Raw genomic sequence first — 15,830 nt, forward strand, 5'->3', positions numbered from 1 at the left:
CCAGAATCAACAACTAAGGCAGATTACAATTTGCTAAATGACACTGGGAAAAAGAGTAATGTTTGGAGACATGTCCTGTGCTCTGATGGAGCTCAGATTGAACTGTTTGGCCATAATGACCAGTGTTACATTTGGAGGAGAAAGGGGAAAGCTTACAAGCCAAGCAACACCATCCCAACTGTGAAGTATGGGGGCGGCAGCATCATGTTGTGGGGCTGTTTTGCTGCAGGAGGGACTGGTCCACTTCACAGCATAGATGGCATCATGAAGAAAGAACATTATGGAGAAATACTGAAGCAACACCTCAAGACATCAGCCAGGAAATCAAAACTAGGCCACAAATGGGTCTTCCAAACAGACCATGACCCTGAGCATACTGCCAAATTAGTTCAAATGTGCTTTAAGGACAACAGAGTGAATGTTTTGAAGTGGCCATCACAAAGCCCTGATCTCAATCCTATAGAAAATGTGTGGGCAGAGTTGAAAACGATTGTGCTAGCAAGAAAGTCTACAAATCTGACTCAGTTACACCAATTCTGTCAGGAGGAATGGGCCGAAAAATTCCTTCAAACTATTGTTAGAAGCTTGTGGAAGGATACACAAAACATTTGACCAAAGTTATAAAGTTTAAAAGCAAAGTTAAAAAAAATACCAAGGAAATGTGTGTAAACTTTTGACTGTCTAGAAATTAATAAAAAATAGTAACTCTCATTATTCTGACATTTAGCAAATGTAAATCATTTAGGTAATCCTAATGGACCTAAAATAGTAAACGTTTAGTATGATGTACCATCAGAGTTTTTTTGAAAAATGGTTATGTTCCTTTTTTTAGAGTGTATGGAAACTTCTGGTTTTAACTGTATATCCTTACTTAACAAAGTCTATCTTGAATTAAAGTAGAATCACTTTAAAATATTTAACCGTAAAAATAGCAAAACCACTTTTTAGTGGTTTGAGTAGACATTTTAGATAGTATTTACTATAGTAAGAACAATAGAAACAGTTATTTTCAGTCCTCAGCCTTTCAGTTCCACTCGAGGTCTCTGTGATCTCTGAACTAGTTTGGTAACTTCAGAAAATAGAGTTACAACGAGACAGGCAAACGCACTAAACATTCTTATATTAAGCAATGTGTTAACTTTATTCATTACTTAAATAATCATATTTAAATGATAAGGATAAATGTTGATTCATGCTGGGACGAATTGGAAGGCAGAAATGCGAATTCATCATTATAATTACTAATACTCAAATGACTGTAATTGAGTAGCTTTTCTCAGGAATTGTAATTTACAAAGCAGTTTTAAAAATGTGGACTTTTACTTTCTCTTGAGAACATCTTTAGTGCTGTATCTGTACTTTTACTCCACTACTTTTCTTCAACCTGCGGTCACTACTGTATTTTTTCTTGTCTATGGTGATTAGAAAAATCAGTCCTGTGATTCTTGTCCAATCATATCTCACACAGAGGGTAAACTGCCTCATAATGCACTACCTCAAGACAAGAATGATTCATAATTGCAGCAAACTGTTTGTAAGCATTAAAAGTGTCCAAGATGATGTCCAAAATCTTCACACGCATTGACCCAAAGACTGTTTAGATGCAGGTCACTGATGACAAGATGACGGATGTTTACTGTGTGGTGACCGAAATGGCCTTAAACACCCAGCAGGCACAAGACATCAACATGACGTCAAATTGATGTTGTACCCCAATGTCGTGAAAACATTGAATTTTATTTGGAAAAGAAAATAGGTTGACTTCAGAACTCAACATCAGACTAACATCAATGTCCAACCTAAAATTAACCAAATATCAATGTCTAATGTGGTTACAGCTTAACGATGTGTGGACATTACCACTATGACGTCTATCAGATGTTGGATTTTGGTTGCTATAGCTGACAAACAAATGTCTGTATTTGACGTCAATATGACGTTGGTTTAAGATGTTGGTTCGCTGTTGGATTTTGGTCATTTTCCAACACAAAATCAACCAAATATCGACGTCATTATTAGTCATCAAAATAACTTTGTCCTTATGCTAGTTAGACTTGAATTTTAATAATCTGACATCACCACCTAAATCTAACCTAATTCTAATGTCTTAGGATGCTGTGTCTGCTGGTCAATAACTAAATGCACTACAGAATGTTACGTTTACACACATCCAAAGATTACATGTAAACATGTCAGCTTTTTACAGCGTAATACTCACCATTCTTAAGTACTTTGAAAAGGTTTACTTTTCACTCATACTTTGAGTAATATTTACAACAGATACGTTTACTCTACTTGCACTACAATTTTTGGGCAAGTAATGGTACTTTTACAGTTTTACAGTTTTAAGTATTATTTTTTACTATTTCCACCACTGTAAATATTAATTGTAAAAATGTAATGTGCTTTTTGTGTTTATTTAGTATGTTTGTGTAATTGTATCTTGTTTTTTCTGTCTCAGAGCATCAATTTGAATATCCATTTGAATTCCAAATGAAAAATATGTTAGTTTCCCCATCAGATAACCTTTATAAAAACAAATACTTACATGAATTGGGACTTATCGAAGCACAGTAGGAGCATTCAGTCTAGTAGGAGAAGACCACTGCATGTAAACAGATCAGGTAAGATCATCTTTATATTCTTTAATGAGAAACTGATTAGTTATTGTCACTCTCCATATTTAAAGTCGTATCTGTGGCTGTTTGTGATAGGACAGGTTTTCGAGGAGACGCTTATAGACAGCGTTGACATTTAATAAAACAGATATTAGCCATCATTTAAAACTAAATCTACACTTTTCTCTCTTTATCTTACCTTTAGATTTAAAAAAAAATATTTACAGGAAGTTACTATAGCTTTAAAAATGCTGGGTTGTCATATAAGCCAATGTTGGGTCAAATATGAACATATCGGCTCCTAAAAAGTACTGACGTGTGTTTTAGTAAAGGTATCGTCCCGCTGACAGCTTTTACACAAATACTATAGTGTGTTTTTAAACACTGCAGTGATACTTTCTGTCATTAGTAAAGTACCTGAAATAAGCTGTTGTGGTAAATCTATAGTTGCTCATTTATGCTGTGCTATTTAAATGAGTCAAGCCCAAACACTGGATCAGTTGCTCAGTGATTAAAGACTTTTTGTTTGATGTGAAACAGACTTTACGAATAAAACAAGACTTGACAAATTCTGTCACCTCAGGCTAAAGCCGGTGATAAAAAGTATTTATATATTAAATATGTGTAGTTTATTGTTGTATTTTTGTGCTTACATATTAAAGTTGTGGAAAAGGTGGCACGGTGACTAAGTGGTTAGCACTGTTGAAGAAGGTCGCTGGTTTGAGTCTCGGCTGGGACAGTTGGCATTTCTGTGTGGAGTTTGCATGTTCTTTCCGTGTTGGTGTGGGTTTCCTTTCTCAAGTTTCTGTTTCCCCCACAGTCTAAACACAGGTGTATATGTGAATTAGATTAACTAAATTGGCTAAAGTGTTTGAGTGTGTGTGAATGTGAGAGTGTATGGGTGTTTCCCAGTACTGGGTTGCAGCTGGTAGGGTATCTGCTGTGTAAAACATATGCTGGAATAGTTAGTGGTTCATTCCACTGTGGCGACCCCTGATAAATAAGGGACTAAACCAAAGGAAAATAATTGAAGTTGTGGAATATTAATTCATTTTTAATTTTACTTTTAATTTATCAAAATGGTTTTATCCTGTGTCTGTGTTTAAGCAGTCTCTCCTGGAATTTGCAAGTAAAAATTCTGATATTTCCAGACTATAATAATAATGATTGTTCAGCATTTGTGTGGTTCTGCAGTGGAAATATACACAAATCTAAGTGCTGCGTTACTTTTCTGTGTTTGAAATGACTCACAGAATCAATGTACCATGTTTATGACAACTCGAGGTATCACACACTGGATGAGCATTTTCTATAGGTGAATATAATATTAATTACCATCAAAGTTGTGTCATTTGCTTGATTTTGCATGTTTGTAGAATCTCTATGTCTGGAGGGACTGCTAAACACAACAGCTTCCTGTTTTCAATTCATTGTTGGTCAAGGAAATTCATCTATGTAAATAACACGGAAAAGAGGGAATTTGATATCTATCTGTCTATATATATATATATATATATATATATATATATGTATATATGCTCAACAGCCACTTTATTAGGGACACCTTACTACTGCTTAAGAGCTGCCTTAATCCTTCGTGGCATAGATTCAGCAAGGTACAGGAAATATACCTGATTTTGCTCCATATTGACATAATAGCATCACACAGTTGCAACAGATTTGTCGGCTGCACATCCTAAAGGTGCTCTATTGGATTGAGTTCTGGTGACTGTGGAGGCCATTTGAGTACAGTGAACTCATTTTCATGTTCAAGACACCAGTCTGAGATGATTCCCGCTTTATGACATGGTGTGTTATCCTGCTGGAAGCAGCCATCAGAAGATGGGTACATTGTGGACATAAAGGGATGGACATGGTCAGCAACAATAGTCAGGTAGGCTGTGGCGTTGACACAATGCTCAGTTGGTACTAATGTGTCCAAAGTGTGCCAAGAAAATATCTCCCACACCATTACACCACCACCACCAGCCTGTACTGTTGATCATGTAGTTGATGCCAAATTCTGACCAGACCATCCGAATGTGTCAGCAGAAATGGAGACTCATCAGAGCAGGCAACGTTTCTCCAATCTTCTATTGTCCAGTTTTGGTGAGTCTGTGTGAATTGTAGCCTCAGTTTCCTGTTCTTAGCTGACAGGAGCGGCACCCGGTGTGGTCTTCTGCTGCTGTAGTCCATCCGCCTCAAGGTTGGACGTGTTGTGTGTTCAGAGATGCTCTTCTGTAGACCTCGGTTGTAACGAGTGCTTATTTGAGGTATTGTTGCCTTTCTATCAGCTGGAACCAGTCTGGCCATTCTCCTCTGACCTCTGGCATCAACAAGGCATTTGCGCCCACAGAACTGCCGCTCACTGTATATTTCCTATTTGTCGGAGCATTCTCTGTAAACCCTAGAGATGATTGTGTGTGAAAATCCCAGCAGATCAGCAGTTTCTGAAATACTCAGAGCAGCCCGTCTGGCACCAACAACCATGCCACAGTCAAAGTCACTTAAATCCCCTTTCTTCCCCATTCTCATGCTCGCTTTGAATTGCAGCAGATCGTCTTGACCATGTATAAATGCCTAAATGCATTGAGTTGCTGCCATGTGATTGGCTGGTAAATTTGCGTTACCGAGCAGTTGGACAGGTGTACCTAATAAAGTGGCCGGTGATTTTTATTTTATTTTTTTTACTTTTTAAATCATCACAGTGTTATTTAGCAGCTTTTAGCAACAAATTTGCCTTTTGCAACATAAAGAATATTTGCCAATTTTTGGTGGGTCTGTAATCTCCACCAAAGTTTTTTTTGATTGATTGATTGATTGATTGATTGATTGATTGATTGATTGATTGGTTGGAAAATAATGGCTAGATTACCCAAGATTTATTAAGAATTTCCTCCTACTAATTTGTTTAATTTCCAGTCAGTGCTTTGGTTGGTTGATGAAAATACAACACACCGCTGGATATCGCATCCCATAATGGAGCTCGTTGTTTATAAAAGTAAGTGTTTTGATTTTTCTATTTTGATTTAGAAAAAAGGTTTATATTTAATCATTTATTAGTTAGTAAACCAAACAATACTTATAATTGATAACACTAAGCAGAAAGTGTTGCATAACATTACCTTTCCTTCCTCTGCAAGCCATCAGAAAAATGACATTTATTAAGGTGGTTAAAATCAAAATGGGTTTTGTGTCACATGATTAAATTAGTCAAATGGCGCCACCTTGTGTCTGTGAATGGTTGCAGTTCTCGTTTGTGAGCAGTGAGTGAGTAGCCTACAGTATAATTTATAAAAACAGCATGATAATTTAAATATTTTTTTTTTTAATCTCAGGTGTTGTACGGTTGCTGTTGACTGTCATCACTTTAAGCTGTTGTAAGTGTAAGCCAGCAGTGTTTCAATATGTTTTTTTAATGCAATTGTTTACATTAATTTCATCTTACAATAGTTACTGTTAAAACGTGACAAATTTAGTAATTTATGCTTTTGCAGTTGTCTATGACAGGATGCTACTAAACATCAGTTAATCTTATTTACAAAACAGATCTAATATGCTGGAATAAAATATTTACTAAAAAATACAGTTTAAAGCTGTTTTTCTACCTGAAAAAGAGAGTCAGTACTGAGAAACTGTTAATTCAGTGTGCTGATTATGTAAGAAAGAAGTTGACCCGGTTTGGCATTTGCTCTTTCTGATCACATCTTCCTCATCCTCAGGTTTAATATCCCCCACAGCAGCAGCAGCAGTGAGTCCAGTCTATGAGTGTGTGCTTTATAATGACCTGTACATCTGCACTGGCGCTCAGTACCGCATGTTCTGCAACACAAGTCTACATAATTTCTATTATGATATAAATTCACATCAGTGTAGAAGCAGTATCTGTAGCTGTACTGGGAATAAAAATACCTGTTCATGCTCCACTAGTGCTCCATCCTCCTGCTACTGTACAGATTACAGCAATAAAACTATCCCTCCTGGAGTCAGTCCAGTGTACGACTGCATGCTTTATAATGACACATATATCTGCACTGGAGCTCAGTACCGCATGTTCTGCAACACAAGCATGCACAGTTTCAACTACTGGAGATATACAAACCAAAACCAGTACCAGAGCCGGTGCTGGGGTAATAACTGTAATTGCAATGGTAATAAGAACATTTGTACCTGCTCCAGTAGCACTTGGTCCTCCTGTTTCTGTAAGACTTACGGCAATATCACTGCTGTCACTACAGCACGCAGTCCAGTCTATGAGTGTGTGCTTTATAAAGACACCTACATCTGCACTGGAGCTCAGTACCGCATGTTCTGCAACACAAGTCTACATGATTTCTATTATGATATAAATTCACATCAGTGTACAAGCAGTATCTGTAGCTGTACTGGGAATAAAAATACCTGTTCATGCTCCACTAGTGCTCCATCCTCCTGCTACTGCACAGATTTCAGCAATAACATCATCCCTGCAGGAGTCAGTCCAGTCTATGACTGTGTGCTTTATAATGACACATACGTCTGCACTGGTGCTCAGTACCGCATGTTCTGCAACACAAGCATGCACAGTTTCAGCTACTGGAGAATTACAAACCAAAACCAATATCAGAGCCAGTGCTGGGGTAATGACTGTAATTGCTATGGTTATAAAGACACCTGTAGATGCTACAGCAGGGCTCTGTCCTCCTGCTTCTGTGAGTCTTATGGAAAAAGCATCACTCTCACTACTGCAGTCAGTCCAGTCTATGAGTGTGTGCTTTATAATGATCTCTACATCTGCACTGGAGCTCAGTACCGCATGTTCTGCAACACAAGTCTAAATAATTTCTATTATAATATAAATAAGCATCAGTGTACAAGCGGTATCTATGGCTGTACTGGGAATAAAAATACCTGTTCATGCTCCACTAGTGCTTCATCCTCCTGCTACTGCACAGATTACAGAAATAAAACTATTCCTGCTAGACTCAGTCCAGTCTATGAGTGTGTGCTTTATAATGACACATACATCTGCACTGGTGCTCAGTACCGCATGTTCTGCAACACAAGCATGCACAGTTTCGAATACTGGAGAAATACAAACCAAAACCAGTACCAGAGCTGGTGCCGGGGTAATTACTGTAATTGCAATGGTAATAAAGACACCTGTACCTGCTCCAGTAGCTCTTGGTCCTCCTGCTACTGTGAGTCTTACATCTACACCACAACCACAACCACACCCAGTCCAACTACTCCAGGTGAGATATTCCTAGAATGAAACATGATATTCAGTTTATTATACAGTATATGTGTTGTAATGACGTGCCATTTCATTTCAGCTCTGACTATCACTCTGCCTGATCAATGCACGGTACACAATCAACACTAAACACTTATTCAGTGCACTTTCAGAGTCTTTCAGGTGTATTGATAAAGCTCACCTGTGATTTCAGAGTCAGGGAGGATGCCTTGAGAATCTACTTCAGCAGCTGGAGAACGTTACACAACTTCCATTATCTGTACGTTTATAGGAGGGAAAAGTGTGTGTGTGTGTGTGTGTGTGTGTGTGTGTGTGTGTGTGTGTAGCATTGCTGTTATGACTGAATTATTTGCACCCATTTATAAGTGTTTTTGTATCATAAATTAGGTTGTGTCTACAGTTTTGGACATGGCTCTGAACACATCAGCTGTGGTTTTGCCGTCAACTGATTCAAAAGAATTAGTGGCAAATGGGAATCGTGTATTACAAGCAAGCGAGAAGCTCCTATCTGCACTGGTGAAACCAACAGAGACAAGCGACAATGTCAGTTTTACTCTCGACACTGTTGGTAAGTGATGGTGCAGATTGAGAATCAGGCAATACATCGTTTCACATACAGTTCATAGAGTCAGACTTTACCTGAAGAGTTATTTCTTCTGGATGAAGTGAAGAATCTTCATGCATTACTCTCTGAGCTAATAATAAAGATACGAGAAAAGGTTAACTCACATTATTTTCTTTAGAGGTAAAAGTTTTCTCGATTGGACCAAAATTCGCTTCAGAACAGTTCCCTCAGCTGGACACAAAAACTGCTTCTATGGACATTGATCTGATCGGGATTGCCAAGAGTAACGAGGAAAAAGGTATGTCAACAGTATTTGCATGCCTGAATGGTGAGCAGTCATACACACACTGATATTAACTTTAATTTCCTATATTGTGCATGAAAGCCCCACACAGACGTCTGTAAAGGTGAACTGGGATGCCGCAGCTGTGGATACTTTCTGGATGTGCTGTGCATTTGACCCTGTTTCTGTCCCACAGGATCTGCTGCTGTGGCTTTCATGAGCTACACCACAATGGAGAATCTACTAAAGGCCGACTTCTTCAACACACAAAATAACACAAATAAAACCATGATGTCCACTGTGATCTCAGCTACTCTTCCCAAAACCAGCAACACTACACTCACCAAACCAGTCAACTTCACCTTCAGACACATCAGAGTGAGTTCATTTAGAGCGATTCTGTTGAAAGGCATGGCTGATGCTCATGTGATGATTGTGGGAATTAGTTGTTTAGGACTATCTGAGGACCAGCACATAGGTCAAACCAGCATGCATGCTTTAAAACATACCTAACCAGCAGATCCTAGTTTTATTTACAGGCTCATTGGGAATACAAGGCCAATTTGTTAGAAAACCACATAGGTTTGTCTGCAGTTTGTGGGTACGGTGTTGTATTACACCATTGACAACTTCTGTCCCTTTTAGCGCTTATACTGACATTAACAGGAACATACTGGATAGTAGAGTAGAAGGGTTGGTTTCACATGGTTTCCCCCACAGCACATGGTAAACAGCACAAAAATGACCTAGAAGCATCTGTGATCTGTAATCATCAGAGTTCGCCTCACCCGCTGATAACCATAAGGACAGCTTTTCTAGCATGGTCAGTTTGCTTGGTAGCTCACCTTGTACAGTGTTGTACTTGGGATGCAGAGTGGTCTGGGTTTGTGAAATCCGTTTACACTAATGCGTTTTAGTTTGAAAATGCATAAGTTTTGCTACGGTTACGCCATCCGTCCACACTACGACGGAGTTTTCGAGTGCCGAAAACGGATCGTTTTGGAAACACTGGACAGGCCATTGTGAAACGCTGCTGCTCCGTCTCAGTGTGGATGGAGGAAAACGGAGACATCTGAAAACGGAGGCGGGGCTGCTGAGATTCGTTACCTGATTGGGGCTTTTGTGTCATTGCGTATCCACCCCTTATTCACCAAGCCCTGTCACATGACTATAACATATGGCTTTAATGCTATTGGAAGACAGTAGACCAGCCGTCACTGTAAACAACAACATGGACACAGAAATGGGAGCTGTGGAGAGGTAAGCATGATCGAATACCCAATAAAGGGGGAGAGCATGCTCAGAGCCCGGCGGCTAATCAGCAGGCCAATCCGAAATAATAAGCAACACCTGTTTATTCTAGTGATTGGACCGGAGAGACACCCGTCTTAAGGAGAACGGGAGGAACAGTCGGGAGAGAGAGCTGAGCGACGGCCACATAGTGGGAGCTGTCCTTTACAGTTGTGACTTAAAATAAAAAATCTGTTACTTACCTCAACGCCGACCCTGTCTTCTTCTTCCCACACAAAGAACCTTTGTTACAGGAGCGTTGTTTGCACTATTGTCTGTTTTAGACGCCATTGTGCAGTTATTCATTTGTTATGTTTAGTAACAACTCGACCTCGTCGTCTGTCCACAAAAAGACCTCTCTTGCTTTCTTTGTCATCGCGTTCATTGTTCAACCAGCGTTTGTTGACTAACAATAACCAAATGCCGAGCGAGACACATGCTTTCTGTTTATACTAGAACGCGCATGCCCAGAGTGTGCGAATGGTCACATGATATACGTATTTGGTGGCGTAGTGTGGATAGAGAAATGTTCAGAAACGCCAGGTGAAACACTAGTGTGGATGCGGATCGTTTTTTTTTATCTAAAACGCCGTTTTAAAACTAAAACACACTAGTGTAAACGGGGCCTTGGTAAATGGCATGACAACTATCATTGTTAAACCAATTAGCTGAATTACCAATTAGCCCATTTTGTCTTCCGCTATCTTCGTCATTTCCCCCTTTACCAGGGGAAGCTTTCGATACCTACCTAATGTCGAACCTCCTTACGTGCTATTTGACCAGGCGGAAGCTCTGGGCTCAATTATCCCAAAGCTCAGGGTTCTCTCCAGGGACAGAATGTCAAATCTGCTAATAGCATCAAGCAATAGCTAAGTGTGAATTTTGAAATCAGTATTGGTTAGGTTAAGGGAAAGGTGTGGTTCATGCATAGATTCACTTCAAGCTGAGCGGATTCTTACAAACAAATACGAAAAATACATGTACAGAGAACGCATGAGAAAATGTGGCCCAGTACCATTTATGAGATTTGATTAGCCTCTAGTGCAGGAGTGGCCAACCCTGTTCCTGGAGAGCCAACTTCCTGCAGATTTCAGTTGCAACCCATATCAAACACACCTGAACCAATTAATGAGGACCTGAACACCATGTGATAATTACAGGCAGGTGTGTTTGATATGGGTTGCAACTGAAATCTGCAAGAAGTTGGCTCTCCAGGAACAGGGTTGGCCACCCCTGCTCTAGTGGATTTGTGAACATGAGCTGCAAGCAAATGTTGCCGGATCAATGTATTTTACTGTTTGCGAAAAACATATCCAATAAGCCTGGGTTGAAAAAAACATGATGGAAATAAATAAGAATACGGGTATTTTGTGAAGAGAAGTTATCTTAAGATGCTTTTTTTGAATGTTCTTCTTCTTGCAGGAGTTTGAGCCCAGCGGTTCTCTGTCCTGTGTGTACTGGAATATCAGCGAGTGGATTGTAGATGGTTGTTCTGTGTTAAACAGCAACAGCAGCCACACTGTGTGTTCCTGTGTTCATCTGTCCACATTCGCTCTCATCATGCAGACCAGCAGCAGTCCACCACCGGTACCAGAACATTTCTAGAGAGCATTGAAGAGCAGCACAGATCTGGCACTCATGTTCTCTGCATGTTTTCTCAGAGCGATCTGCTGGAGCTGCTGGATCTGGTGTGTGTGATCGTGGGTCTGGTGTTCTTCAGTTTGGCTCTGTTGTCCTTTGCTCTTTGTCAGTGGAGTCCTGGGCTCGTCCTGATTTTGCCAAGTGCTTGTTGTCCTGAGACCAACATAATTTATGATGACCCAGGGACAATATCTCTATCAGCCAATCAAACGTTATTACGTCATCATTATGAGCCTCCTGCAGAGTCCGCCAAAAACGCAAGGACAAGTGAAGAGGTGAGATCACCGGTTTTCTTCTATAAGTTTACAGAAGCAGTAATAAATGTAAAATTCATATGTGTTTATGGATTTGACCTTTTTTCCAGCGAAGTAAACGAGCAACGTTTAACTGTTGTTTGCATTAGGTTAGCCTAATTAGCCGTCCCTACCTAACGTTAGATTAGCGTGCTGCTCTTCCGCTACTGTGATTTACTTTCTGGTATTAATTAAAACAAGCTAACAATATTGTTTTGAATATTTAAATCTAGCAAATGTTATTAAACGCGACTAAACTTGCCCTCTTGCTAATTTAGCGACCTTTTTTTCTAATAAATCGGTTTTTAGCATGTATTATGTCAATTTCATTTAAAGACACGCCAGAAATGTGGACCAAAACAGCACTAGTTTAAACACAAGACAGTAACGTTAGGTTTTTTGAGGTGTTAACTACTGTGAATCGCTGCAAAAATTCAACTAACGTTAGTGATTTAATTTAATTATTTATTCTGTTAATGTTGGCATCATCACATCATCACATGATTTTTTAATATTATTAATATGTTAACCTCAGGTCATCATCACTGATTTATTAATATGTTAACCTCAGGTCATCATCACTATTTTATTAATATATTTAATATGTTACCCTCAGGTCATCATCACTTATTTATTAATATGTTAACCTCAGATTATTATCACTGATTTATTAATAATAATAATAATATTATGTTAACCTCAGGTCATCATCACTGATTTATTAATATTAATATATCTTAACCTCAGGTCATCATCACTGATTTATTAATATTATTAATATCTTAACCTCAGGTCATCATCCCTGATTTATTTATATTATTAATATATTAACCTCGGGTCATCATCACTGATTTATTAATATTAATAATATCTTAACCTCATGTCATCATCACTGATTTTTTAATATTATGCTAAACTCAGGTCATCATCACTGATTGATTAATATGTTAACTCAGGTTATCATCACTGATTTATTAATATTAAGTAGTTAACCTCAGGTCATCATCACTGATTTATTAATATTATTAATACATCATCATCACTGATTTATTAATATTATTATTAATATGTTAACCTCAGGTCATCATCACTGATTTATTAATATTATTAATATGTTAACCTCAGGTCATCATCACTGATTTATTAATATGTTAACCTCAGGTTATCATCACTGATTTATTAATATTATTAATATGTTAACCTCAGGTCATCATCACTAATTTATTAATATATTTAATATGTTAACCTCAGGTCATCATCACTGATTTATTAATATGTTAACCTCAGGTCATCATCACGGATTTATTAATATTATTAATTTGTTAACCTCAGGTCATCATCACTGATTTATTAATATTATTAATATGTTAACCTCAGGTCATCATCTCTGATTTATTAATATTATTAATATATTAACCTCGGGTCATCATCACTGATTTATTAATATTAATAATATCTTAACCTCATGTCATCATCACTTTTTTTTTAATATTATGCTAAACTCAGGTCATCATCACTGATTTATTAATATTAATATGTTAACCTCAAGTCATCATCGCTGATTTATTAATATTATTAACATGTTAACCTCAGGTCATCATTACTAATTTATTAATATTATTAATACATCATCATCATTGATTTATTAATATTATTAATATCTTAACCTCAGGTAATCATCACTAATTTATTAATATTAATATTATCTTAACCTCAGGTCATCATCACTGATTTATTAATATTATTAATATCTTAACCTCAGGTCATCATCACTGATTTATTAATATTAATAATATCTTAACCTCAGGTCATCATCACTGATTTATTAATATTATTAATACATCATCATCATTGATTTATTAATATTATTAATATCTTAACCTCAGGTCATCATCACTGATTTATTAATATGTTAACTCAGGTTTTATTAATATTCTGATTTATTAATATTAATAATACATCATCATCACTGATTTATTAATATTATTAATATCTTAACCTCAGGTAATCATCACTAATTTATTAATATTAATAATATCTTAACCTCAGGTCATCATCACTGATTTATTAATATTATTAATATGTTATCCTCAGGTCATCATCACTGATTTATTAATATTATTAATATCTTAACCTCAGGTCATCATCACTGATTTATTAATATTAATAATATCTTAACCTCAGGTCATCATCACTGATTTGTAATATTATTAGTACGTTAACCTCAGGTCATCATCTTGGATTTATTAATATCATCACTGATTTTATATATATATATATATATATATATATATATATATATATATATATATATATATATATATATATATATATATATATATATATATATATACACACATACACACACACATATACATACATATATATATATTTTTTTTTTTTTTCTTTTTTTTTTACGTAAAAACAATCAATAAATATTTTGTTCAGACTTCCTTAACTTTTTAAAACCTAATGAACTCTTTAAGCCTGTTTAAAGCTAAAATTTTATACACTCAATTTTAAGGATTGAGCTTCTAGATTTTAGTTTTGTGTAAAACCATTTCAGATTTACTATGCCCAGCAGCCCAAACTCTCTTTTGGCATGAAAAAGTCGCAGTTTTTGGAGATGTTATAGTGTTTTATTAAACATGATGAGTTTTATTGTAATATTAACATAGTACAAACCTTTCAGCCTGTTGTCTAGTCCCTTTATCAAGAAGTCAATTTATCAACTAGAAAATGAAAATATAGCATCTTTAGTAATTTTGTATAACAGGCAACTCGTGATTGCAAGTAACATTATTGTTTGTTTGTTTTTCAGGAGGAGCATTGAACAAGATAAATGTGCAAAACCTGGGCCCTGAATCATGCTTTGATTTGGCAACTCATTTCTTGGGACCTCTCGCAGTTGATGTTTTCTTTTCCTTTCTAGAGGACTGCCTGAAATAAGCTTAGAACACAACTAAGGTGGTAAACAAAAACAAAACTCAGATTACGTTTTTACAATTAGAATTTTATTTCATTTTAGACAGTTGTTCTATTGTAAATGTTATGTTCTAAACTGATATCAGATATACTGTACAAAATAAAAATAAAAAAAAACTTTTGTTTTCTTTGCGTTTTCTTCTTAGTTCTTCGTACATGGGGTCAGTGCTTCGTACATGGATTACTCAGTTAGCTGGATTTGGATAATGACGATTTGACACCATCCAGGATCGTTTCGTTCTTCAAAACTGATCCGAGAGTCGTTGTCATAGCAACAGTTCTGGTAGCTCAAACCTGGTCGGGAGCATGTTCAATTCATATAAACAGGATTAGATTGGGTCAGTTCAAGCAAAGATAATACAGAAAGAATGTACCAGATTCTGACATTTTCTTACAGTAGTGGTTATATACACTTGGGAAAATAGTAAATATTTTTTAACTATATATATATATATATATACACACACACACATACATACATACACACACACACACACATATACATACACACACAACAGTTCTGTCTGGATTTAAAATTGGCTGATAGCCGTGATTTATTTAAATAATATAAGCATCCGTACTACTTTTTTACCCTTTGTGTAAAACTCCGCACACATACAGCAGACACTACAGTTTGATTGCAACTATGCAGTTTTTTTGCAAGAATAGTGCTTATTTTAAAATATTTACAATTTCTGAGAGACAGCTCGTCGGCGACAGTTGATATTTTCTATCCACAAGATGGCGACAGCACCGCATAATAAGTCCTTACGGCTGTTTCACACTGCAAGCGAAAGCAGTGCGTGAGCAACACGTATGTCGAGCAGTAGCAGCACGCAGGTGTTTGCCTTTCACACCAGCTGTGTCTGCAGCGCACAGCTCTTCGCCAGCTGCTGCAGAGATCAACATATCGCTGTCT

The 15,830-nt window shown here is 37.0% G+C and overlaps 1 protein-coding gene and 1 long non-coding RNA gene across 2 annotated transcripts; one reads left to right on the plus strand and one right to left on the minus strand.

Moving 5' to 3' along the window:
- The first annotated feature begins 2,591 nt into the window (after positions 1-2,591).
- Positions 2,592-15,008, plus strand: LOC100536910 (adhesion G protein-coupled receptor E3). Its single transcript, XM_087237918.1, has 12 exons — positions 2,592-2,624; positions 5,541-5,619; positions 5,957-5,998; positions 6,341-7,852; positions 7,934-7,965; positions 8,048-8,113; positions 8,242-8,422; positions 8,598-8,717; positions 8,899-9,080; positions 11,415-11,579; positions 11,654-11,908; positions 14,748-15,008. The coding sequence occupies exons 2-12, from the start codon at positions 5,598-5,600 to the stop codon at positions 14,757-14,759; spliced, it is 2,589 nt and encodes an 862-aa protein (XP_087094044.1). The 5' UTR covers positions 2,592-2,624; positions 5,541-5,597; the 3' UTR covers positions 14,760-15,008.
- On the minus strand, positions 5,315-7,644 carry LOC147847043 (uncharacterized). The gene is made up of 6 exons (XR_015477280.1): positions 7,509-7,644; positions 7,272-7,418; positions 7,020-7,163; positions 6,789-6,929; positions 6,531-6,674; positions 5,315-6,453 (listed from the first exon to the last, which is right to left on the minus strand). It is a non-coding gene; the product is annotated as an uncharacterized LOC147847043 (long non-coding RNA).
- Positions 15,009-15,830: the final 822 nt, after the last annotated feature.

Source organism: Danio rerio, chromosome 1, assembly GCF_052040795.2.
Source record: "Danio rerio strain M-AB ecotype USA chromosome 1, GRCz13ab, whole genome shotgun sequence".
NCBI lineage: Eukaryota > Metazoa > Chordata > Actinopteri > Cypriniformes > Danionidae > Danio > Danio rerio.